Source organism: Nematolebias whitei, chromosome 14, assembly GCF_014905685.2.
Source record: "Nematolebias whitei isolate Nwh7 chromosome 14, NemWhi1, whole genome shotgun sequence".
NCBI classification, from domain to species: domain Eukaryota; kingdom Metazoa; phylum Chordata; class Actinopteri; order Cyprinodontiformes; family Rivulidae; genus Nematolebias; species Nematolebias whitei.
In genome coordinates this window covers 29705851-29733482 of record NC_056511.1, presented here as the reverse complement: position 1 = coordinate 29733482, position 27632 = coordinate 29705851, and the positions used below count along the sequence as shown (strand labels likewise).

The following is a 27632-nucleotide window of genomic DNA, read 5'->3' as shown; positions in this document are numbered from 1 at the left end:
AATGGTCTCTTTTGATGTCACATCACTCTTTACGTGCATTCCTGTTGAGGATGCAGTAGAGGTGGTCAGTTTAAGATTAAAATCAGACACCACTCTGAGCAGCAGGACCACGCTTTCCACAGAACAACTGTGTCAACTCTTGAAACTGTGCCTGCAGTCAACCTACTTCACATATGGGAAGCAATATTATAGGCAGAAACATGGGTGTGCTATGGGGTCGCCAGTTTCTCCTATTGTTGCCAACCTGTACATGGAGGAGGTAGAAAAGAGAGCCTTGACGTCCTTTTCAGGGACACTGCAAAGTCATTGGTTCAGGTATGTTGACGACACCTGGGTAAATGGTAAATGGACTGTACTTATATAGCGCCTTTCTATCTTATTTCAAGATACTCAAAGCACTTTACACTACAATCTGTGTCCTCATTTACCCAGTCATACAACACTCTACTAAACAAAGCTAAATGAACAAATCATTCTAAAGAGACTAATCAGTGCTTTTAGATCACATTCATACACCGATGGGACACACATCAGAGGCTATGAGGGGTTAAGTGTCTTGCCCAGGGACAATTGGGCATATAACTGCTGGCGGATTCAAACTACCAACTCTTACATTGGAGGACGACTGCTCTAATCACTCAGCCACAGCCGCCCCAAAATTAAAATTAGATCTCAGGAAGTCCAACAATTTACTGACCACATCAACTCTGTGGATAAATACATCAAGTTCACACAAGAAGATTTAAAAAATGGCAGGTTGGCTTTCTTGGACTGCGAGGTCTCCGTCTCTGATAGAGGACATTTGCAAATTGAGGTGTACCACAAACCCACCCACACAGACCAGCATTTGCAGTTTGACTCCCATCACCCTTTGGTGCACAAGTTAGGAGTCATCAGGACTCTATACCACAGAGCAGACAGCATCCCCACTAACTCAGGAGCCAGGCAGAAGGAGAAATCTCACACAAGACAGGCTCTAGAGCAATGTGGATATCCTAACTGGGCCTTCCTGAAAGCAGAGAAGAAACCCAAACAGGACTCCAGTCAGCCATCAAGTGAAAAGGAGGAACCCAGACCCAGACCAGTGGTCATTCCATATGTTGTGGGAATATCAGAGAAACTGAGACGTTTATTTTCTAAACATAACGCCCCAGTGGCTTTTAAACCCCAAAATACATCACGGCAAAGACTGGTTCATCCCAAAGATCCAGTCCCCCGGCACAAACACAGTAATATTATGTATGCTGTTCAATGTCAGAAGGGCTGTGATCAGTCTTACATCAGGGAAACTAAACAACCACTGGCCAAAAGGATGGCCCAGCACAGAAGATCAACATCATCAGGCCAGGATTCTGCGGTCTACATCATCTCCAGGTCAGCGGTCACTCGTTCAGGGATGAAGATGTTCACATCCTGGACAGAGAGGAACGATGGTTTGAGAGAGGAGGAAAGGAGGCCATCTTTGTGAAAAGAAATCGTCCATCATTAAACAGGGGTGGAGGCCTCCGGGTTCAACTGTCCCCCTCTTACAATGCTGTGATTGCTAGTATCACTCAACCCCCTGTGAACAGTAAACAGCCATCAGTGTGCTAATGATCCATTGTTAGGCTGATGGTCCTTCTTGACCATGTGAGCAGCTGGTTTTGGTTGTCAGCAGCAAACTGGTTGATCCACTCTGAGAAGGTGCTATTTAAGAGACTGAGCTGAATACAGCACCTCAGACTGAGGAAGTCTTTCGGATGAAAGACGCAATGTTTCTACATTTTTTTGTTGTTTTGCTCTGTTGTTTTTTGAATGTCCAGAGGACCAGATTTAATTTTTGTAGATTTTTTTTACCTGGATTATTGAGAATGCATCAGGATAATTTACCTACAGTGTCGCGAACAACTGCAGCTGCTTTTACCTGATCTGGTCTCTTCTCAGTTAATTAACTATTTAATTAACTTGTTAAGTTCATTTGATATTTATTCATTTAACATGATCAACTCTGCACACTCGAAAACAACTGCAACCAAATCAACAGCATTTGACTTCACATAACTATTTTATTCTTCTTAATAATCATCATCATCATAATATTAATAACAATAATAATAATAAAAATAATAATAATAACAACTACCGGTATAATATTTTTTTTTATTTTCAGAAAGCTCATAACTGCAGTGTGTTGTTGCAAACTTTTGCAGAGAGAAGAAATGGGGGGGGGGGGTAAATTTTCACTTATTTACCTTCACTTTCAAACATCAAACATGGTGAAAACATTTAGTTAACAGTTAATTTGAACCCTGAGCCAGGAATAAATGAACACTTATTATCTGATGATGAATAGTTTAATCACTTCTGTCTGGTCAATTTTCTCAGCTGCATTTAAATTCCTATAATAGCGCATAACTCCATTACCCACAATGCCCCACATTTTAAAACAGGAAACTCATGCCAGATGTTTGAACTGAAGTGTTTACCATTACTCAATGCTTGATTAAACATTTTAAACATGAATTATTTTCAGCCCTAGACTAAAAAGGTTTGTGTCACGGAGCTCACCTCTAGAAAAGAAACTCCACACTCAAGTTTAAACCTGTGCTCATCATGGATTTATAAGTCCTGTTTGATTTTCAAACAACATTTGTCAGTGTGTTGATAGTATACCTAGCATTAGTACTGTAGCCATGTTAAATAAACTGGACCATAGTATGTAATGGAAAACTGTATTTTCCACATTCAAAATGTTTATATTTAGCCGCTCATGACCCTAAAATTCAGCACAAACCAAAATAATTAATTCTCAGTTTACTGGCAATCTGAATGTCAGACCTTTGAGACTGTAAAACAAGCTCAAAAGTCTGATTTAGATATAAACTGTTCACATATTCCTTTATTTCAACCATCTAAACAAATGTTTGACCTTTGGGTAAAAATGACAGCCCTGAAACAAACAAACGCGATGCTGGCTGCAGCTTGATGGGTGTATTTGGTGTAACCTGCGCAGAAATGAGGGTAATTATGGTGTATCACAGTTGGGCCCAACATCAACGTGTGCATCTTGAGCCTCGTTTACTACTTCTGCTGTGATTATGGGCTGATGCCAAAGAGAGGAAGGTAGGAGGGTAATGGGTTAATGGAGTCTGAACTGGCATTCCTAGAAAAGTGTGATGATTTACCTGAGCCACCCCAGTGACAGTAATAGCTACACCCTCCGCTGTCTCTACATCCTCACACTTGGGCTGCAGGGTCATAATCTCAAGCGTTATCCTGTGAAGAATGTGGAAAAAATATAAAATAAAAATTGACATGTTCGAAGGAAAAGCAAATGAAGGGAAGGAACAGAACACGAGAAAGGAAGAAAACAAAAAAGACAAAGTGAAACCATTCACCCAAGGACTCCAGGTCACTAGTAGCAGTGGAGCAACATGAGACATTACCCAGAAGTCAAAAGTTGTTCAGGTTTATTGTGAAATGCAGCCTATTGTCCTTTGAAACTGCACTCCTTACATCCTAATTATTTAGACATTTCTCAACCATCTTGCTGCCAAACAATCGATCTGTTGGTTAGTTTGTTAGTGGCACCAATTTCCTTTGCATTTCGTTGTCCTCAAGCACCAGCACAGCTTTTTTTGTTGTTTTTAATGAATGCATTACCTGAGCCACCCCTGTCACATCCAGGGGAACACCCTCCGAGGTTTCGATATTCTCACAGCGACAGAGGATGGTCATAACCTCCAGAGACATTCTACGCAGACAGGCAGGCAGCAGGAATAGCACAGGCAGAACAGTGAGTTGACAACAGCTGTTAGGACGGTCAGTAACCAACGTTCAGAAGATCAGAAAAAAGAGGGGGCAGAAAACACAGCATGACCTGCAGTTTGGTTGGATCCAGCCAAGAAGGCTGAAACGTACATGATGAGCTGCATTTACTGTCGCCGATTTGATCTCTTGATGGATGTTTAGAGTACTTCATGACAGACAGCAACATTCACAAACAAAGATCTGAGTCAGTCTTGAAAGAATTCTTGGTTCTCAACTGGCCTGAGTCCTTATTCATCTGGATTAGGCCTGTCACAATAAATTTTTCTGGGTGATTGTCTCAGGAATTATTGCGATAAACGATAATATTGTTTGAAATTTGACAACAATTAGTAATTATTGTCAAATTTAAGAAGAAATGTTGGTTAATTTTGTGTGTAGTACGTTTTTTGACCACTGGATGGCAGTATAAGACAGTTTGAACCGAAGTTTGGATAGTGAGGGAGCAAGCAGCGTCTCTTTAAGAAAAATGGGAGGGAGACCCCTTGACGTGTCATGGGCCATCTCTCTTCTGTCCTCAAAATGGTGGACGCTCGGTGTGGTTTGAGCTCTTTAACATAGCATTTTTCACACAAAACTTTTAATAAAAATCAGTAAACAAGTTCTCAGTTTCTTTTTGCAGAGAAAAATAACGTTTTACACGAAGGTACGGGTTTCAACTGTGAATTTTGGCGCTTCAACAAGACAGTTTTTTTTCCCCCCAAGGCTGGCCTGTTAGCTTAGCTCGTAGCTTAACTTCTCAGCTTAGCTGCTTTTAATGATCCAAAAACATGATTTTGAATGGTTAAAATGGATTTTAAAGAGAAAAGAGAAAGGGAGGGTTCAGTGAAGAGCACCGGAGTTGAACCTTTTGTCATCCAGTGTCTTCAGTAGAAAGAGAAAGACACGAAGAAACAAAGCCGATAAATGAAAATGAGGTTGATAATTTTCATTTATAATGTGATTAATTGATTCATTGATTCATTGTTTATCGTGACAGGCCTAATCTGGATTATTGTGTTTCAAAGCAGACAATAGAGACAGCGCTGAGGTTTTATTGTAAATGCTTTGAATCATTTTGTTGGAGAAACATGAGGAGTCTACCACTTGATAAAAATAAAAAAAACAAGACTCTCTGGTTAACAGCCAACCTCTAGAGAAGCTGGATCGAGTCAGAGCTCCAACATTAAGATGATTACTGCGTCATGAACAGGAAGCTACACTCCCACCCCCACCTTTCAGAAGCCCATCCATAATGGCCTGTGCAAACAGGGCTTTTAGGAGTCATGATCATTTGTCTGGGAGAAGCGTCTACTCATTTTCTGAGGCATCTTAAATGGTGTCCCAACTCCACATAGACAAACACGGCAGGATCTCTGGAAGAGACTGCCTCAAATGTACATAAACTCACTCATGCATCCAATTTCACGTTTTCTAATTGAGGCTTATCAATAAGTTTCCTAGCAACTATTGATTAAGTGCAGCAGATGATGTGAGTGAAGTAACCTCATGGAGATTTTTTATTAATAGTTGAAATGTTTGTTATGTACTGTAACCCCAGATTCTATGAGTATAGGCGTAGCCCTTTAAGGCTGTCGCTTAGTGGGTTTATCCCGTCATGCGGAGCATTACACTGACAAAATTTAGTCCACGCCCACCTGCTGTGTGGGCCCCACCCGGTCCGTATAAATTACGTTAAGAGCGGGTAATCGGCTCCTAAATAGCTTTTTCTTCAGCCACTTAGGAGCCAGTGAGGCCCGACGCTTAAAGGGCTACGCCTATACTCATAGAATCTGGGGTTACAGTACGTAACCAACGTTCTATTTCGTATAGGCTTCGCCCTTTAAGGCTGTCGCTTAGTGGGTTAAGGGCGAAGCAGATGTGGTCCTCGCCTCACTGGGTCCATTCGAACACCGTATGAAGCGGAAGCTTGCCCAAAAACATCTTGTCACTCAGCTCTCCATGTACGTAATTACGCATAGCGTTATTATGTGTACCATGCACAGACGCATGCTGTGTAACTATGTGTTCTGAATGCATGAACGCCCCGGAAAAGTTTCAACAGGGAGGGAAAAATGCTGAAAGGAGCCATGAACCAACCGGTTTACGGCTGAACAGTATGAACAGATTAATAATAAAAGGAGAGCTGATTATTAATCAAATGAACTGATTGGTAACAATAATCATGAACTGATTAGGGATAATAGAACCAAAATAACAATCACAACTTGTGACTGATAACATCTCACACTGTAATGCATGCAGACAGATGTGAGTTAAACGGAGTTCCATGAAACAACAATATTCATTCTGTAAAACACTAAGGACAGAATGTGTCATGGAACGGGCCGTCACATCACGTATATAAAAGTGAATAAATAAGCAGGGTGTTGCCCACGCGGCCACAGTGCAAATATCCTGCATTGTCATACCCTTATGCAAAGCAGTCTAAGATGCAATACCCCTGGTCGAGTGCGCCCTGAGGTTATCAGGAGGCTCTAAATCTGATGCTCTGTAGGCTTCAGAAAAGGCTTCACACAGCCAGTGTGACAAGCGCTGGGTGGATAACGGGCGACCTGCAGATGCATCTCTATAATGCACAAACAAATGTTGAATTTGATGCATTGCAGCTGTGTGTGCTATGTAACACGTCAACGCCCGCACCTGACAGAGAAGATGGAAAAACGCTTCTTCCTCTGATTTGTGGGGGGAAGGAAAAACCCTTCCAACAATATCGCTCTTGATTTAAAAGAGCTTGTGATGTTTTAGGCATAAAAGCTGGATTTGGTCTTAGATCAGCTGAGCTGCCGTCAGCCTGAATTCTGAGACATGACGGAGCGACAGAGAAGGCAGATAATCACTCACTCTCTTAGGGGATGTTAAAGCCAGTGCAGTGAACTAGGCCTCCGACAACAATCTGTCTCTGAAGACCTTCAGGGGACAGGAACTGTTATTTATTTCATTGATTTAAATCCAGAAATACAAATTAGCTCATCAAGAGACTATTTAATTGTATCCTGAATTAATCAATTGAAAGAACACTCTTCTTTTTACATTATCATTACTATTTTAGAATATCTTGATAATCAAAGTGTGTTTAGTTCATACCATTTCTAAATGTTGAAGTGAACCACTCATTTTAAATCAACTGTGAAACAGTATTAATGATTTTTAAACCTCATTAAAATTAGAACTCAAGTTAAATGTCTATTTACAAAATAATTATGCATTTTGATCTTCTGTCTGAATGAGGAGTAGTGATGTCGGTCAAAAGTCAGAGAGAGTCCGAAAGCAAGTTATTAGAACGAAGTGTCTTGTTTTTAAACCTAGCAGACAGTAAATAAAAAGCTGGCATCTGCGTTTGTCTCACTTCGCCATAACATTTCTCTCTCTGTACTAAACGTTCGTAAACATTCCTGCAGCCTCTCTTGACTTTTAATAACCCTCTGACATCACGGAAACACCCCCTGTTGGTTGTTTCAACCAATCAGGAAGTACCAAGTGACCGGAAGTGAGTACTCCGTTAAAAGTCAACACTTCCTGGGACTATTCAGTCTTCTTGAGTCTTTCACTGGAGTCTTCCACTTCTGAGTGGAACTTCGGACTCAGTCTTCTTCAGTTTTCCTGAGTCTTTCTTGGGACTATGGAGTCTTCCTGAGAGTTCCTAAGGAACTTTCAGATTTAATCAATAGCTGATGGATTTGACCGTGAGACGAGGGTCCGTCCATCCCAGCTGGAGTCACAGCGCCTCGCTGTGAATTCACCCGGGCGTAACGCCCTACAACTTCGAAGGAAGCTTGTTCTGTTGAACAGAGTAAAAACCACACGACTTCTGACGATGACCAGCCACCCTGACCGGAGACGCTGTAAAGGTAGCGTGCATAGGGACATCTAGACCGGAGCTGATCCATCCTCTGCAAAGGTAAAGAGACGTCACGAGTTGCCACGCACCAAGTGGACCGGGGGTTTGAGCTGGTGTTGAAAGAAGCGTGTTAATTCTGGTCAACAAACATACATCTTCCTTTATCCATCTTCCTTTCAAACTTCTCCATTCCTTCCCTTAAACTTTTCTATTTTGCCAGTAATCTAGATGCCTCAATCAGTAATGTTCTGTTGTCTTGTTAGTAAAGCATGCCAAGTTTTTATTAATCAGAAACAGATCAGCAAATCAATGGGTACATGTTTTGATGTTAAGTTTTGATTCTGTTAAATAAATGACCGCATTTATTCTGATGGGTCAAAGATAAAATGGCGTCTCATGTCACTGATTAAACAATCCTCACAGTTATCTCGGTCACACAACACATAATTTAACTCGAAAAAGAAAATAATCCGTTGTAATTAAATAATTAATATTCTTTGTGCTTGAACTAGCTTTAAGAATAATTAATTAGTAGTGAAGCTACAGCAAAGCTGTCCCTGCTTCACTACACCAGCAGCAGGGCTGGTTTAAGAGACAAGAATTTAATTGGGACCTGATCCAGAGGCTCAAATGGAGCTTTGATCAGGGCTTGCAGGACCAGCGTTAAATCCTGGCTCCGAACCCTTCGTGGCAGGAAGAGATGGCTGCAGCGTACGTTAATTGTGCTGGACGCCAAATTTCTGTCCATCAGCTGTTGTAGAAAGGACAGCACGTCGCCTAGTGGACATGAGGTGGCCTCTACACCTTTCTCTGTACACCAGCGCTGAAAAACTGTTCACTTTGATGTGTACAGCGCTGTGGTAGAGGCAGCACATGAATTCTGAATTGTGCTCACTACATCCTGTGGGAGACCCATCCCTTCTAAGAGGGTCCGCTCAGCGGCCAGACCCACAGGTGCTGGCCTATTTCTGGGTAACTCCTGATCGCTCCTCCCGCCAGAAGGAGAGCGTCCTCCCTCCACGGCAATTTCCACAGGCGCCCCGATAGCAAGAGTCGCAGGACTGGGAACCATGGTGCGTCCACGTGCTTGGGGGCCACCAGGAGAGCTGTCAATCCCTCCTCCTGAACTCGGTTCAAGAACCGTAAAATCCGAGGAGGTGGAGGAAACGCGTAAAGAAGCGTTTTGGGTCATGGGCTGTGGGCAACGCGTCCACCCCCCAGCGGTGGTTCGTCTCGCGGGCTCAGAGAAAACCATAGTTGACACGGAGCGTTTTCTCGTGTCGCAAACAGGTCCACGGCTGCTTTGCCAAATTTCTGCCACGTCTGGGCCATCAGGTCTGGATGGAGAGTCCAGTCCCCGTGACGTGGGCCGCCCCTGGACATCACATCTGCCCCTTTGTTCAGAACACCGGGACTGTACACTGCTCTGATGGAGAGCAGATTTTGGTGTGCCCAACACAGTAGTTTTTGCGCAATGTGTAACATCTGGGCTGAGCACACACCCCCCTGCCGGTTTATGTACGCAGCAGTAACCTTGTTGTCTGTGTGAATCAAAATGTGTTGATTCTGTAACACAGGAGCAAAGTGTTGAATCACGTTCAGAACCGTGCGACACTCCAAAACATTTATGTGGGCTGATGTGTGATGAGGCCACAGCGCCCCTTACAGCTTGAGATAGGCATGTCTCCCCCCAACCTGACAGCGACGCATCTGTGAAGACTGACACGTGTGACGTGGGTCTGCTGACGGGGACTCCCTTCGACAGAGCCAGGGTGTTTCCCCAGTGTCGGAGGTCTACTCTCACGGAGGAAGGGACAATGATCATCCGCCTCTTTTGTTTTATTGGGTCCACACGCAGACGCGCAGACCACCTCTGGAGGCGTCTCATGTGTAATAAACCCAGCGGGACAACTGTGTGAGCTGATGACATCGTTCCTAACAGCTTCATGGTGGAAACAGCTGTTATCACTCTGCCAGGCCTTACGTGATGGAGCTGGTCTTTTAGAGTGTCGATTCTCGTTTGTGATAAACGACCCTTCATGGTGGTTGAGTTTAGCTCCACTCCCGGATAAACAATTGTCTGGGCCGGGAGAATCGAGCTTTTCTTCCAATTTATGGCAAAGCCCAGATTTAACAGGTGTGATGTCAGCACCTGAGCCCGCATCACCGTTTCCTGTCTGGAGCGTGACAACAGCAGCAGGTCATCCAGGTAAAACAAAACTCTCATCCCTGCTCTGTGTAAAGGTTGCAGGGCCGTCTCCATGTAGATGAACATATTTTGTGATATATTCATAAATTAAACGGATTCATTCATTTTTCTGGACTGAATAATGTCGTGCTTTTAATTATTAAAAATGTAACGTGAGGCGTTAATTTCCTTTGACCCATCAAAATGAACGTGGTCATTTATTTTCAGAATCAAAATTTAACATCAAACATTTACATTAATTTGGCAAAATATGAAAATAACAACAGGTTAATTAATCAGTTTACAATTAGAAAACCATACGGCGATGGTTTCCCTTGCTTCCAGCTGTACAACAGACATTTCTAAAATTATCTGGAATGATTTCTAGCAGATAGAAGAGTTTAAAGATGGAAAGATGAAGTTTAGAGGGAGGGAGATGGTGTGTGTGAGTGAAAGTGTTGAACAGAACGGCCCCCTCCATTCGAACCCAGCTTTCCTCGGTACGCTCGGTAGTAAACTCGACTCTCTGACGATGAATCAGCGGATACGGAGCTCCAGTTAACGCTACCGGTCCAGCGTCTCCGTAGGATGGCAGAGAACCGTCCGGAGTGGTGGCGGGACTTCATCAACAACAGTTCACCTCACGAGTGGACTTCACATGAGTGGAGTCCTTCAGAAGTTCCACTCAGATGTGGAAGATTGCATAATTCCCACAAGACTCGGAAGAGCTCTGGATCATGTCTGGACTTCTGTTCTCCCAGCACTTCTTCCGTTCGGTTCTGCTCCCAGAACTGAACTCGACTGCACTCGACTGGAGCTGCAAACGACTGAAGCCGGTTCGAACTAGGAAGTACCGACATTTAAAGAGTTCTATTTCCGGTTCATTTGGGAGGTTCCTGATTGGTCAATGCTACCAGACAGGGGTGTGTTTTTGTGACGTAAGAGGTCACTAAAAGTCAGAAAAACAGAAAATGTTTTGGAACAGATTGAAAATGTTTTAGAGACAGACGGGAGAAATATTTGGACGAGTTGGGTGAAACCAGGTGCCAGCTTCTCTATATTACGTCTGAGAGGATTTAAAAACATGACAGTTCGTTCCAACAACTTGTTTTCGACCTTTGACCAACTTCACAATGTGCTCATTTCAAACAGAAGATCAGAAAATGCATGAATTACTCCGTAACACATTCCAATTTGATTTCTACTTTGAATGAGGATTAAAAATCACTAATACTGTTTCACAGTTGATTAAAAATGATTAGTTCACTTCAACATTTAAAAATGGTTTGAACTAAACACACTTTGATTATCAAACATTTGTAAAATAGTAATGATAATAGAAAAAGAGAGTGTTCTTTCAATTGATCAGTGCAGGACATTTAGAAAGTCTCTGGATGAACTTAATCTTGTGTTTCTGGACTCAAATCAATGAAATACAGTTCTTGTCCCAGGAAGGCCCTCAAGGCCAGGACTTTGACCTGAGGCTTAGTTCACTACATCCACACACTTTGAGAAGGTACGAGGTGCGAGGGAATACCCAATCGGCAGCCTGTTGTACTGATACTTCATCCCTTGAAAGGAGAAACGCAGGAATTTCCTGTGTTTTGGGATGATCGGTATGTGAAGGTAGGCGTCTTCAGGCCGATGGAAACAAAAACCAGTCGTTTCTCTGGATGTTGTCCAACAGTTGTTTGGTTGTCAACATGTGAAACGGTCCGTCCATGAACGCCTTGTTGAAAACTGACAGATCCAAAATAGGTCTTGTCCCTCCGGTCCATTTGGGAACCAGGAAGTAACGTGAGTAAAAACCCTGTGTTTTCCTCTCCGTTGGGAACTCTGGAGATTACCTCTTTTACCAGAAGTTCTTGAACTTCTGCATTAAGGAATGAGATTTGGTCTGGTGATGACAGGACCGTCTTAAAATTCCTCCGAACGGAGGGGGTCGGGTTGCAAATTGCAACGTGTAACCCTAGCTTAACAACCTGGCCATCCATCTGTCTGGCGAGCATGTTTTTAGCCACTCCGCATAACGTTCGTGGAGTGGACGCGCGTTTAAGTGATGCGTCGTGTTTTGTACGGATGTCATCCAGTCTACCACCTCGACCGTCGTCATGTTGCGGGAATGTGTTCCGTGTGACCCAAGGCGAGGCTTCTCGAAAGGGCTCTGAACGCTCCTGTGTGCTGCGTTCGGACCAAGGGTCCACCTTCATGTCTAGGTGGACCGGTGTGTGTTGAGGAGAAGCGTGTGACAGCTGATGACACCGCTGGGCCGCACGTTTGACGCCAATGCGGTGAAAAACGCGTGTCGTTCCTGCCACGAGCGGGGTCCTGCGCTGAGCCTGCTTTGCGATCCCGCATTTATGCTGACATGAGCGGACAGGCGCTGAGAAGCGGTGAACGCGACTTCATCTACGCTGTGCCGTTTGAGTGAAGGCTGTGAGCCCCGCGGGAGCACGCATTTTCTTTGGTGGGATGCGCGCCGCTCTCGCTGGGGCGAGATTCGTCACTGGGTTCGCTCAGCTGTCTCACGCTAATGCTGACGTGAGCGGCCGAGCGCTGAGGAGTGGTGAGTGAAGACTGCCCCAGCCCAGGCGGCACGTGTTTGCTTCGGTGCGGCGCGTGTCGTTCTCGCTGAGAGCGAGGTCCTTCACCGACCTGGCCTGCGGTCCCACATTTATGCCAACGTGAGCCAGTGAACGCCAGGGAGCTGTGTGTGCACCATCATCAACGCAACGACATTTGGGTGAAGGCTGTATGCGTCGCGCGAGTGCACGTTGACACCGCTTGGGTGAGGATCGTGCAGCTCGGGTTGACTACGAGTTATTTCACTTACCACTGTTGTGTTATGTGAGCGTCTCGTCATGTCTGGAGCAACGGTAAGTTTGAAAAACCTTTATTTAAGGACACCGGCTCGTTTTTGTGGAGGATGTGTGCACAGCCGCTGTGAGTTCATACGAGCTTACAGACTGGCTAAAAACAGACACTTTGATCATTGAATGATGTTTAATTTCAACATTTGTGTCATCTTTACACAAACCCTCCGCAGACCGTCATTTTGAATCTTTTCCCCCGTGAGCTCTGGGATTTGTCGGCCCAGGGCGCCGTCTGCTGGGGATCTCTGGGAAAACATTGGACACTCTGTTGCCGGGATGATGAGGGCCAGTCTCTGATGGGCGGGGCTGCAGTGAAGCTCAGCGAGACGGCCGTGGAACGTCTTGCCACCGGCTTATTTCGTGTGGAGGATGTGAGAGGGAGCCGCTGTCAGGTCATCTGAGCTGACAGACTGGCTAAAAATAGACACTTTCATCATTAAATGATGTTTTAATCTAAACTCGTGTCACCTCCACACACATCCTCCGTAAAAAACGTAATTTGCTTTGCCATTTGTTGTCCTAGAGCGCCATCTGTTGGCGGTCTCAGGGAAACGCTGAAAACTCCGTCCTCCGGCTGCGATGCGGGCCAGCAGACAGCAAAAGAGGCGCACCGGTTGAGGATGACGTCAGCTGCCCTGCAGAAGGAGCGTACGTCTCCTCCCGCCTCTGAACGTGTACGCCAACAGCGTAACGTGTTGTTCGCTGCGGCCGTCTGGAACGCATGCTGGTGAGCTCAGTTGGAGAGCGGTGTCACCGTCTGGGTTACGCTAACCGGAGGCGCGGGACGCTGGTCCACCTGGACATCTTGCTCCGAGAAAAGCCTCCGTCAGGCTTGGCTCCAGGGGGCACTGAGGGAATTTCCGCTCGGTGAAACCCCTCTGCTCTGGTGATGGACACGACTGTGGAAACCGGCCCCCCCAATCTACCAGGAAACCGGCTGTGGCCTCGTCCCCGTAGAACGTCCTGTTGGGAAACCGAGGCCAGATGGGATCAGGACGGCGAGCCGGGATGGAGCCCAGAAAAAACCTTCCCGTCGGATCATCCGAACTGGTGGATAAGGCGCAGGACGTAAAAAAGGGTCCCTTCATGTCAGCCGCCTCCTGGGATACGTCGGGCAAACCCCAGAGGGTGCCGTCGGCCGGGAGCGGTGTGATCGCCGATGCGAAACGAGGTGGGATGAGGTGAGCATTCGCTCAGCCCCCCTCCACCGACACTACGCTCTCCAGGAGGGAATGAGCAGCGGGGCTGCTGCTGACGTCGCCTGTCCCGGAGGAACCATCCGATTCGCTCCGAGGGTCGGCGATAAGAAGAAAATTACAAGATGGCGTTGTCCAGCGTGTAGCGACCTGTCACTGAGAAATACTCCTCGGCGCTTACCTTGAATCAAGACTGCTCGTCAGCTTCTCCTCGGGGAGGAGAGCTCACCGGGACGACCGGAGGTTGACGTGACGGGCCAAGCATTCTTAACAGAGGTTGGTCATCTACACAACTTTCCTTCTTCGTTCTTCTGACAGTGCGATTAGCTCGCTGAAGAAAAATGGGAGCCGATTACCCGCTCTTAATGTAATTTATACGGACCGGGTGGGGCCCACACAGCAAGTGGGCGTGGACTAAATTTTTTCAGTGTAATACTCCGCATGACGGGATAAACCCACTAAGCGAAAGCCTTAAAGGGCGAAGACTATACGAAATAGAACAGGCCGAGATAAACATAAGACAAAGCAAAGCAAGTTAGACAAGTAGAAACAGAAGCAGGAAAAAAAAATGTTTCTGAAGCTCTGACGATTTTTAAGGCAATAACACACAAAACAACAATTTATTTCCATCATTATTTAAACTATTCTTTTGCCAAATCTGTAACCAAAGAAATGCATCCAAGGCAGTGTCAGATATACATTATTATCAAACAAATTACTTTTTTGTTGTTTTTGTAAGATGAATATGTAATAATCTGTTTTCCTTTCTAAAAAAAGTTTCTTTTTTTTTTTTTTTTGGTTAACTTGCATAAATTTTATACAAATAAAAAGTGCACTTCAAACACAAGGAATAAAAGATTCATTAAAGCAAATAGAGAATCTTATTACTTAGAATTTATTATTATTTTTATTATTATTTACTTTAAAAAAAAACATCAACCATTCAGATTTACTAAGATAACAATTACTGGTGCAATAAATGTAGCATTTAACTTTTCATGTGTCTGCAATAAAACGGTAACATTTTATTCACTTTAAACATGGTCCAGTCTTAAACACGTAAACTTACTAAATTAAATGTACATCAGACAACTTTAGCAACAAAACCTGATGGTTGGACTATTTTAATGATGCTTTGAATTTAATGTTTTGTTTTTAAACACACTAATATTACTAAAACTATATCCCCTCTTTTTAAAGTTCCTAATAAGAACTATAATGAATAATAAGTATAAAAACATTTCGTCACAGTATTTGTTCTTTTAAATCTAAATAGTTTGATAGTGAGGTAGCAACATTGTCTATCTGCTCTAAAACTCACTTATTACTTCTCCTCTTACAAACATTATGTAAAAAGCTGCACCGCCTTCATCTGTTGTTGAAACTGGAGCAACTGGATCCCGCTTACTGAAGCTGCCATCTTGTATTTTTGTAACCAGACACTAAAACGTGGGCTTGGCGCTTCACCTGCTCGCCCACCCACGCACGGTGCCACTCCCAAGAGCAGGAAATACGACGAAGTACAGCTAAACAAATCAAAAGATAAATAGGAGGCTGCAGCAGCAAGATAAGAACTACATGAATCAACAAGAGTCAACAACTGAAACCATTTCCTGAGCGGTGCTTTATTTTTTAACAACAACACTGTTAGTTTACGTGAAGTGGGCCAGACTTCTAACTTGTATTAGAACCAGCACACATGCACAATGGCTCCGTTCAAGCTTCAACTCGTGGGCTACCGCCTGATTAGGTTGTTTGTTGTTGTTTTCACAATCAATAGTGTTGTCTCAGACACCACCTCTCTCCATCCCCACAGCACCAAGAAGCTGCACATATATTAAGCTTTCCTCTCATTTCATACGTAAATAAAGGCAAATATTGAAGCAGATAGTGTATGCTGGTTTTTGTCCCCGTTTTTTTTTTCTTTTTAATCCATGTCTCCGTTTAGTGTGGCATCAACTTCAACTGTTCAATTTTGTTTTGTTCGATGAGGATTTAACTGAGAACTGATTGAATTATACTATATAACCTAGAGTAGGAAATAAAAAAAACTTTTATTTTGTGTCTTTGGTGTTAAAATGTAAACGTTGATCTTTTTTAGATCAAATTAACTCGTAAATCCACATTAATTTTTTTTTTTTTCAAACTGTCAGGAGTCATGGATTCCTGTTTATTGTGCAACGTTTTGAGTATTGTGGTAAAGTTCACCATTTGTGTGTAGTATCCATTGTACTTGAGGTATTTTTTTTTGTTTGTTTTATTGTGGGGGAACCTGTTAACCCAGTTCCTGTCTTATCAACAGGACTGAGAATTTATTTAATTTTTTAACACTGAACATTTCTCGTGTAGACCAGCACATTTCCTGTTGTTCCTGAAGGTTTCCTGAGTAACACAGCAAAAGAAAGTGTGTTTTCTGCATTAAAGCCACAGCAGACAGATCTTACCTCTGAATGTCAGAGATGAGCCACCAGGCCCAAGCCCAGCCTCCGACGACATAAGTCTTCTTATCAGAACCACAGCAGTCACCTTTGGGAGACAGAACAGATGTCACATTCAGACAGACCCTCTTGGTGGGTTCAGGTTTTTTACATCTCTAATAAACTCAATCAGACCTAGCTGCAGAGCCACATTTAGTTCTGAAGTGACCCAGTTTCATTCTCACCAACCAGTTTCTAAAAGGTAAACATGAAAAAAGAGGCACTTTCCAACCATAATTCCCACAGAGTCAAATTGAGAGTCGAGTTGTGTCTTGATTTTTATTTTTTCATTATTTTCTTTTTTTTGCAGTTTTATTTATTTATTTATTTTTGCATCTTGAGATCCTATGACGTCATCAAGTACTCGAGTTCTACTCGAGTTTTATTATGTTAATGTCGAGTTTAAAAATTATGTAGTCATTCAACCCTAACTTTCAGTTGCAGAAACCTCCCCCCACCCCCACACAAACACCCTTGTGCCTTAGGCCCTATTTACACGGACACGATGCGGGGAAACGTAGGTTTTTTCGTATGTTAATTAGAGGAAAAGATTTGCGTTGACACGGTCGCATTTTGGTTTTAAATGCATCCGAAGGATTCCCCCCCGCCCTCCTGAATCCGCTGTAGTTACCATGCCGGGTCATTAGATGGCACTGTGAATTTTGTACCTTCACCTAATGAGCATGCGTGCTGCCTCGGCACGTTGTTTTCCTCTGGGCTAACCAGCTAACAACAACGTAACAACAAGTTAAAGCTGGATTCTGGCTGGATTTTGGATAAGAGTCGACAGATTTGACGCCAAGCGGGACCGCTTCATCTAACAGCTCCACACCGGTCGCTGAGTGGACCAGAACCGAGTCGGCGATGTCGGACTTTACTCCGTGATAATCAGTAGCTGTTTTACTGCAGGTAAATCAACGTTCTTAATAACGTTAGTTTGTGTTTACTTCGGTTACAAAACAACCAAGTTTTTATTTTTTCCTGAAAGAAGAAGCTGTCCTTCCACCAGGCGGACCGGTTCTGAACAAGGCTCAGCCCAGATGAACTGCAGGAGGACGTCGAAGACAGATGTTGGATGAACTATTTATTTAAAATTCCCCTCATTTCTTTTATTCAATCCATTCAAGTTCAGTTAACATGTTTTAATAGAGTGTTCAGTTTAATTATCAGAGTTTGTGTGACATACAGTTTGTGGTGTTGAATAAATAAATAAAATAATAATTAAACCTGATGTCTTCATTTTCAACTTTAGTGTTCATGCTATATGTTTAGCATCATTTTAAATTTGAATTACACAATGTCCAGATAGCTTCATTTAGCTCAGAGCTTCATTATATCTCACACACTAACATAAATACTGTTTATTATTATTAAACTGTTGTTACTTAGTACATTTATGTTATAGTGCAGCGCGACGTGTGCACGTGCCATGTTCTATAAACAGCGACATTAGAACTGGATCAGACTCTCTTCCAACACAGATGTCGGTCACAGCACCTGGAATCTCACGTAGATTAACTACGAGATTAAAATATATTCCATCTGTCGAGGTTCTGAAAGCACTGTCCGCCGCCATGTTGATAGAAATATAGCGTCTGTCCGCACGTGCATGTGCGCATGTGGTTTAACACAAAATCTCAGCGGGAGATGTTTACATTATCAGCAGGGGGGTCAGCGAAAAACCTCCACTCTGGAAGGTGGGTTCAGAAACCTCCGGATTCAAAGAGGGGGGCCACTGGTGTCGTGTAAATGATCAGCAGAACCGCAGAGAGAAAGCTGCGGATGCACTCAAAATACGTGCCGTGTAAACGGCCCCAGAGTCTGATACCGGTAATTTCTTCTCGAGTGTTTGCAGCAACATTCCCAGCTGTCACATGTTAACTGACAGGCAAAAGGAAAGGACAGACAATCTTTACAACTTCAAAAATCCAAGACAGGAAATACTGACCCACACCTCATTCAGTCACATCTGTTCAACATCGTCAAAAAGTATCACTGTTAAGAAATACCATGGTCAACAAACATTGTGACATTTTACGTCTAAAGCAGAAGTCTCACCGTTTGACACAGTAGGAATTTCAAAGTCTTGTACTTTCCTAGAAGTTACACAATTTTTCTTTACACTATCCTGGAAGAAGAAAATCCCTGCACGCTTGTTGTCTTCAGTAAGGGCAGAGAAGGCCCTTTCCAATGCAACCACCTTGCTCAAGGGTCCAGAGTGGGGGGAAATGGGGGTAGAGGCAGATGTGGGAACCACACAGCAATGGTCAGGAGATTTGAACTGACAACCTCCCAATCACAGGCTTGCTTTCTGTAACCGCTGTATCCCCAGTCCATTAATCTAGATTTATTCTTATTAAATAATTACTGACATGATCTGATATCATCATTTATGCTTCACCTCATTTTCAAGACCGGTAAAGACAAGATGATTAATTACGGTGCTCTAAAGAGGAAAACCACACAACTACAAGATTGTGGTTTAATCTCCAAACAAACTGGTAATTTATCTGTAGTTTATATAAATGTACAACTGCTGCACTCTGCGTGGTTATAACAGAACCATTTATTGCAAAAGGAGGACAGACGATTTTATTTATGAGCATATCTGTGTCTGTTATTAAAGTATCTCACGAACAGCTGGAATGAAGCTTTCAGGAAACAATCACTGAGTGTACATCTATGACTGACTAACTTCTGGAGCCAACCCAATTCAAGATGGCTGCCACAGCCAACTGAAAATAACGGATAAAATTTCAATTCAATTCAGTTTATTTATATAGCGCCAAATCACAACAAAGTTGTCTCAGGGCACTTTACAGGAACATTCACATACATAAAAGCCAATTAGTAAAGTTCTCAATCTAAGGAATCCAGCAGACAAGTTGAATCTTGGCTTTGTTGCAGTCTCCCATCCTGAGCAAGCACAGTGGCAACAGTGGAAAGGAGGAAAAACGTTGGTTACGTACTGTAACCCCAGATTCTATGAATATAGGCGTAGCCCTTTAAGGCTGTCGCTGATGGGTTTTATCCCGTTATGCAAAGCATTACACTGAAAAATTTAGTCCACGCCCACCTGCTGTGTGGGCCTCACCTGGTCCGTATAAATTATGTTTAGAGCAGGTAATCAGCTCCCAAATAGCTTTTTCTTCAGCTACTTAGGAGCCAGTGAGGCCCGACGCCTATATTCATAGAATCTGGGGTTACAGTACGTAACCAACTTTCTATTTCATATAGGCTTCGCCCTTTAAGGCTGTCGCTGATGGGTTAAGGGTGAAGCAGATGTTGTCCTCGCCTCACTGGGTCCATTCGAACACCGTATGAAGCGGAAGCTTGCCCAAAAAAAGTCTTGTCACTCAGCTCCCATGTACGTAATTACGCGAAGCGTAATTATGTGTACCATGCACAGACGCATGATGTGTAATTATGCGTTCTGAATGCATGAACGCCCCGGAAAAGTTTCAACGGAGGGGAGAAAAACTGAAAAGGAACTATGAACCAACCGGTTCACGGCCGAACAGTATGAACAGATTAATAATAACAAGAGAGCTGATTATTAATCAAATAACTGATTGGTAACGATAGTCATGAACTGATCAATGACAATAGAACCAAAATAACAGTCACCACTTGTGACTGATAACCACATCTCACACTGTAATGCATGCAGACAGATGTGAGTTAGACAGGGTTCCATGAAACAACAATATTCATTCTGTTCGAACACTAAAGACAGAATGCGACATGGAAAGAGCCGTCACATCACGTAAATAGAAACGAATAAATGAGCAGGGTGTTGACCACGCGGCCGCAGTGCAAATATCCTGCATTGTCATACCATTATGCAAAGCAGTCGAAGATGCGATACCTCTGGTCGAGTGTGACCTGAGGTTGTCAGGAGGCTCTAAATCTGATGCTCTGTAGGCTTCAGAAATGGTCTCACACAGCCAGTGTGACAGGCGCTGGGTGGGTAATGGGCGACCTGCAGATGCATCTCTATAATGCACAAACAAATGTTGAGTTTGACGCATTGCAGCTGTGTAACACGTCAACGCCCACACAGGACAGAGAAGATGAGAAGATGCTTCTTCTTCTGATTGCCGGGGGGGGGGGGGGGGGGGAGAACCCCTCCAACAATATCGCTCTTAATTTAAAGAGCCCGTGATGTTTTAGGCATAAAACTGGATTCGGTCTTAGATCAGCTGAGCTGCCATCAGCCTGAATTCTAAGACATGACGGAGCGACAGAGAGAACAGATAAATCTCTCACCCTCTTAGCGGATGTTAAAGCCAACAGCAGGGCTGTTTTAAGAGACAAGAATTTAGTTGGAACCTGATTCAGTAGCTCAGATAGAGCTTAAATCAGGGCTAGCAGGACCAGCGTTAAATCCCACTGTGGAGCAAGTGGGCGCGAAAAAACAGGTCTGCATCTCTGTACACCTTTTAAAAAACGCTTCATCAGCGGATGATTAAAAGCTGTTCTGTCCCCCAAACTTTGTGACAAGAAGAGATGGCTGCAACGTACATTAATCGTGCTGAACGCCAGATTTCTGTCCATCAACTGCTGCAGAAAGACAGCACGTCACCTAGTGGACATGAGGTGGCCTCTACACTTTCTCTATACACCTTTTACAAAACGCTCCATCAGATGATGATTAAAGGCTATTCTGTCACCGAAAACTTTGTGACAAGAAGAGATGGCTGCAGCATACGTTTAATCGTGCTGAACGCCAAATTTCTGACCCTCAGCTGCTGCCAAAAAGGACTGCACGCCACCTAGTGGACATGAGGTGGCCTCTACACCTTTCTCTGTACACCTTTTACAAAACGCTTCATTAGCGGGTGATTAAAAGCTGTTCCTTCGTGACAGGAAGAGATGACTGCAGCATACGTTTTATCGTGCTGAACGCCAAAATTCCCGTCCATCAGCTGCTGCAGAGAGGACAGCATGTCACCTAGTGGACATGGGGTGGCTTCTACATCTTGCGGGAGACCCATCCTCTCTAAGCGGGTCCGCTCAGCGGCCAGACCCACATGTGCTGGCCTATTTCTGGGTAACTCCTGATCGTTCCTCCCGCCTGGAGGAGAGCATCCTCTCTCTCCATGACAGTTTCCACGGGCGCCCCAATAACAGGCGTCGTAGAACCGGAACCCTGGTGCATTCACGCGCTCAGGAGCCACCAGGAGAGCCGTCAATCCCTCCTCCTGAACTCGGTTAAAAAAACCCGTAATATCAGAAGCGGTGGGGGAACATGTAAAATCGTTTTGGGCCATAGATTATGAGTGAACACGTCCACCTCCCAGCGGTGGTTCGTCTCGTGGGCTCAGTGAAGCCCACAGTTGACACCGAGCGTTCCCTCGTGTCGCAAACAGGTCCACGGCCGCTTGCCAAATTCTTGCCACATCTGGGCCATCAGACCGAGGTGGAGGGTCACTCCCCGTGATACGGACCGCCCCTGGACATCACATCTGTCTCTTGTACAGAACACCGGATGTACATTGCTCTGGTGGAGAGCAGATTTTGGTGTGTCCAACACAGTATTTTCCTCGCAATGTGTAATATTTGGGCTGCGTTGATTCTGCAGCACAGGAACAAAGTGTTAAATCACATTCAGAACCATGCAACCCTCCAGAACGTTTATACGAGCTGTTGTGAGAAAGCCACAGCGCCCATACAGCTCAAGATAGGCATGTCACCCCTCAACCTGACACCGGTGCGTCTGTAAAGACTGACACGTGTGACGTAGGTCTGCTGACGGGGGTTCCCTCCGACAAAAACCAGGGGTTTTCCCAGTGTCGGGGGGTCTGCTCTCACGGAGGGAGGAACAGTGATCGCCCGCCTCTTTCTTGCCTCACCAGATCCATGCGATGACAACATCGTGTTTAACAGCTTTATGATGGAAAACATCTTTTATTACTCTGCCCGGTTTACGTGGTGGAGCTGGACTCTTAGAGAGTAGATTCTCGTCTGTGATAAACGAATAAACAAGTTTAGCCCCACTCCCAGATAAAAATCGTCTGGGCCGGGAGACTTCTCCAATTTTTATGGCGAAGCCCAGAATTGGCCGGTGTGACGTCAACATCTGAGCCTGAGCCGACAAGCGGTCTGCCCACGATCGCCTTGTTGAAAAAAACTGACAGGTCCACATCAGTCTCGTTCCTCTGGTCCGTTTGGAACCAGGAAGTAACGTGAGTAACAACCTGTGTTTCCCTCTCTGCCGGGAAACCCCTGGACTTCTGCCTTTAGGGATGAGACCTGGTCTGGTGATGACAAGACCGTCTCTTAAAACTCCTACAAGCGGAGGGGGTCAGGCTGCAAGTTGCAACACGTAACCCCTGCTATCAGCTTTGACCATCTATGCCTGGCGAGAAAACTCGCAGCCACTCCGCGTAACGTCCGTGTGGTGGGCGCGCGTTTAGGTGGTGCGTCATGTTTTAACGGATGTCAGTCAGTCCGCCACCTCAACCGCTGTCATGAGCCGTGGGAGTGTGTTCTGCGTGACCCACAGGCAAAGCTCGGCTCTGAGCGCGTCTGTGTGCTGCGCTTGACTGCGGGTCCACATCATGTTATGTGGAACGCTGTGCGTTGAGGAGAGGCGTGTGAAAACTGATGACGCTGCAGGAGCGCGCGTTTGACACCACCGCGGTGAGACGCGTGTCGCTCCTGACGAGAGCGAGATACGTTACTGGGCTCGTACAGCGATCTCACGTTTGTGTTGACGTGAGCGGCGAGCGCTGAGAAACTGCGTGCGTGCCTTCATAACACAGCGCCGTATGGGTGAATGCTGTCTGGCGGGCGGGGCTAGCGTAGCAGCGTTGTGTAGCCATGGAACATCTTGAAAGTGATCTCTGGTTGATGAGGGCCCCCCAACAAAAAAACCTTTCTGCAGCTCCTCCGAGAGGGAGGTGGAGTGACGAGCCAGGAGAACCTCTGGAAACCTCGTCCTCCGGCTGCGACGCGAGGCCGGCAGACAGCAAAAGAGGCGCACCGGTTGAGGATGACGTCAGCTGCCCTGCAGAGGGAGCATACGACTCCTCCCGCCTCAGAACGTGTATGCCAACAGCGTAACGTGTTGTTCGCTGCGGCCGCCTGGAAACGCACACTGGTGAGCTCGGTTGGAGAGTGATGTCACCGTCTGATTACGCTAACCGGAGACGTGGGACGCTGGTCCAACCTGGACATCTTTGTTCCGAAAAGCCTCCGTCAGGCTCGGCTCCCGGGGGTACTGAGGGAATTTCCGCTCATTGAACCCCTCTCCACTCTGGTGATGGGCGCGGATGTGGGAACCGGCGCCCTATTCTACCAGGACCGGCTGCAGCCTCGTCCCAGAAGGACGTCACCGCTGGGAAAGCGAGGCCAGATGAAAATCAGGGCGACGAGCTGGGTTAAGCCGGGCAAACTCGAAATGGCGCCAGCGGCTGGGAGCGGTGTGGTCGCCGATGTGAAACAAGGTGAGGGGGTGAGCATTCGTTCAGCCCCCCTCTACCGACACTACGCTCTCCAGGAGGGAATGAGCAGGGGGGCTGCTACTGACGTTGCCTGTCCCGGAGGAACCATCCGATTCGCTCTGAGGGTTGGCGATAAGAGGAAAATTACAAGATGGCGTCCAGCGTGTAGCAACCTGTCACTGAGAAATACTCCTCGGCGCTTACCTTGAAACAGGACTGCTCGTCTGCTTCCCTTCGGGGAGGAGAACTCACCAGGACGACAGAGAGTTGGCATAACGGCCACAGGCAGTCTTAACAAAAGGTTGGTCAGCTATACAACTTTCCTTCTTCGTTCTTCTGACAGTGCTATTAGCTCGCTGAAGAAAAATGGGAGCCGATTACCCGCTCTTAACGTAATTTATACGGACCGGGTGGGGCCCACACAGCAGGTGGACGTGGACTAAATTTTTCAGTGTAATGCTTCACATAACGGGATAAAACCCATCAGCGACAGCCTTAAAGAGTGAAGCCTATATGAAATAGAACTCCCTTTTAAAAGGAAGAAACCTCCAGCAGAACCAGGCTCAGGACAAGCGGCCATCTGCTTTGACCGGCTGGTTGAGAGGACAGGAAGGAGAGACAGACGAACACAGAATGGTAGGTCCAGGTATACCTGAAAGACAAAAACACATGTTAAGAATAGAAAAAATAATTACAAATGTTGAGCAGAGTAAGTAAAGACAGTAGCAGAGTGAAAAGTGTGGCCAGTTTGTCTAAGGGACAGCTCAGGAAACCCAAGCTGACCCTAACTATAGGATTTAGCAAAAAGGAAAGTCCTAAACCTAGTTTTAATACTGGATAATGTGTCAGCCTCACGGACAGAGATTGGAAGTTGGTTCCACAAGAGAGGAGCCTGATAACTGAAAGATCTGCCTCCCATTCTGTTTTTGTAAATTCTAGGAACCACAAGTAAACCTGCAGCCTGAGAGTGAAGTGCTCTGTTAAGAAAATCTGGAACAATAAGATGTGTAATATAAGATGGAGCTAGGTTGTTGAGAGCTTTGTAGGTTAGAAGTAAGATTTTGAATTCTATTCTGGATTTGACAGAGAGCCAATGGAGAGAAACTAAAACTGGAGAAATATGATCTCTCCTACTAACTCCAGTTAAGACTCTGGCAGCAGCATTTTGGATCAACTGAAGACGTTTTAAAGAAGTATTTGGACACCCAGATAAACCATTGCAATAGTCCAGTCTAGACATGACAAATGCATGAACCAGTTTTTCTGCATCATTTTTAGATGTTTCTAATTTTAGCGATATTACGCAGGTGGAAGAAGGTGGTTCTAGTAACGTAATGATGTCAAATTTAACAGATATTGTGATAAAATGTTGTGTGATAATAGCAGAGCATCGTACAGAACACTGTAAAGAAAATATTCTCTTACAACTTTAGCATTAATTCTTGGAGTCAACCTTGTTTATCTGTTAGCAAAACAACTTGTGAACCAGTGGACGGATGTTAAAAATATAATAGTTATTAAAATGCACAATTTTTCTTGTTTTGTATACGTGTACCATCTACGACAATAAAACAACTAGTAAATATGCAGCATAATAATAATAATAATAATAATAATAAGTGAGCAAGATCAGAAGCATTGTGTTTCGTTGCCAATAATTACAAGATGTTTGTTTACATTCGAACATGGACATGTGCACATCAAAAAGCCTCAGCACGTGACAGATATTAAGTCTATAAAATAATTCCCAGCTGTAAACAGAGTCAGAGGAGAATAATTGAATCAGAGACACCAGGTCCAAAGAGAAAAAGGTGAAGTTCTTCTCTCCAACTGAAAAGAAATGGTAACTAAAAGTTGTGAGAACAGTGGACAGGAGTAGAGACATTGTGAGGGAGGAAATCGAGCAGTGGAGAGCATTAAAACAAAAGTTGGGGCTAAAATCAGTTGAAAATGAGCTGTTGTGTGAAACTCTAACAGGAGAATTTCTATAACTGATCGCCAAATTTACAGTACTGTAGTTGCATTTTTTTTTAATAAAAATTCTGATGAGTCTTACTGATTAACCCCCAAACAATCATTGCATTGTGCAGATGTGTTAAAAAGCATAAAAATTCAAATGAAAACCACTGAAAAGTTGTGTATTTTGACAGCTATAGTGGCTTTAATAACATTTTCAGAATGTAATCATCTGGTGTAAATCTACAATTGATTATTAACTGTTAGAGCCGATCCAATTCAAGATGGCAGCCACAGCGAATTGACTTTAGCAAACAAAACAACATAAAAGACTAGAACTCAGTTAACTGTTATTTTCATGGTTCGACCAGAGCAGCTACAACTCCATGATTTCTCATCATCAGATGACTTTAGCCCGTGCAATGAGTTTCAAGCTTCTAATTTTATTAAAGAGTTTCAGTAAAACAAGCTTTCACTGTTAAAACTCATTAACCTCCAGGCAAATGCCAACTAGTCTGCTCACCCATAGAAATACATATGCACTATTTTAGCCACCAGCATTGCTGAGATTCTTGAAAGTCCACTCCACTGAAAGGAGGAGAGGTTCATTGTAAATATAGTAAACAGGAATTTACGTAATTTTTTTTTTTAAAGTACCACTGTGACACATATGTACTGCAATTTCATTTTGGATCTACAGTCCAAACTCTTAACTCTGCTTTCAATGACGACCAGATCAGATTTATTTTTCCTACAATGGGAGAACATGCAGCAGCAAGATTCATAAACACACACATTAATCAAACGATCAAGGATCCACGTCAGTTTTAATCAAAACATTTCCTGAGAAACAGCTCTGACAGCGTTCGTTTGGGATGTATTAGTTCAACGTTGTTTACAGAGAAAACCCTGATCTTTAAAACGTGCATGTGTTAACACAACTTCGATATTCAATTCAATTTAAAAAAGTTAAATCTGGTCCTCTGGACATTCAAAAAAACAAATTAAAGCAAAACAACAAAAAAATGTAGAAAAGTTTTGTCTCTCATCCGAGAGACTTCCTCAGTCTGAGGTGCTGTATTCAGCTCAGTCTCTTAAATAGCACCTTCTCAGAGTGGATCAACCAGTTTGCTGTTGACAACCAAAACCAGCTGATCACATGCTCAAGAAGGACCATCAGCATAACAATGGATCATTAGCACACTGATGGCTGTTTACTATTCACAGAGGGCTGAGTGATACTAGCAATCACAGCATTGTAAGAGGGGGACAGTTGAACCCGGAGGCCTCCACCCCTGTTTAACGATGGACGATTTCTATTCACAAAGATGGCCTCCTTTACTCCTCTCCCAAACCATCGTTCCTCTCTGTCCAGGATGTGAACATCTTCATCCCTAAAAGAGTGACCGCTGACCTGGAGATGAGTGTAGACCGCAGAGTCCTGGCCTGATGATGTTCATCTTCTGTGCTGGGCCATCCTTTTGGCCAGTGGCTGTTTAGTTTCCCCGATGTAAGACTGATCACAGCCCTCCTGACACTGAACAGCATACACAACATTACTCTGTTTGTGCCCGGGGACTGGATCTTTGGGATGAACCAGTCTTTGCCGTAATGTATTTTGGGGTTTAAAAGCCACTGGGACGTTATGTTTAGAAAATAAACGTCTCAGTTTCTCCGATACTCCCTCAACTTATGGAATGACCACTGGTCTGGGTTCCTCCTTTTCACCTGTTGGCTGACTGGAGTCCTGTTTGGGTTTCTTCTCTGCTTTCAGGAAGGCCCAGTTAGGATATCCACATTGCTCTAGAGCCTGTCTTGTGTGGGATTTCTCCTTCTGCCTGGCTCC

At 44.4% G+C, this 27632-nt stretch overlaps 1 protein-coding gene across 2 annotated transcripts in view; it reads right to left on the bottom strand.

Annotated features, from left to right (window-relative positions):
* LOC119420615 (flotillin-2a) overlaps positions 1-27632 on the bottom strand; it is a 44319-nt gene that overhangs the window by 11625 nt on the left and 5062 nt on the right. Inside the window, exons 2-3 of one of the 2 annotated variants that reach the window (XM_037688030.1) lie at positions 16350-16431; positions 3165-3255 (exon numbers count right to left, since the gene is read on the bottom strand). In XM_037688030.1, coding sequence (XP_037543958.1) covers positions 3165-3255; positions 16350-16431 — 173 coding nt within the window. Of the gene's footprint in view, positions 1-3164; positions 3256-3642; positions 3725-16349; positions 16432-27632 lie in introns of those variants that run through there. The other variant, XM_037688031.1, reaches the window with a different exon arrangement.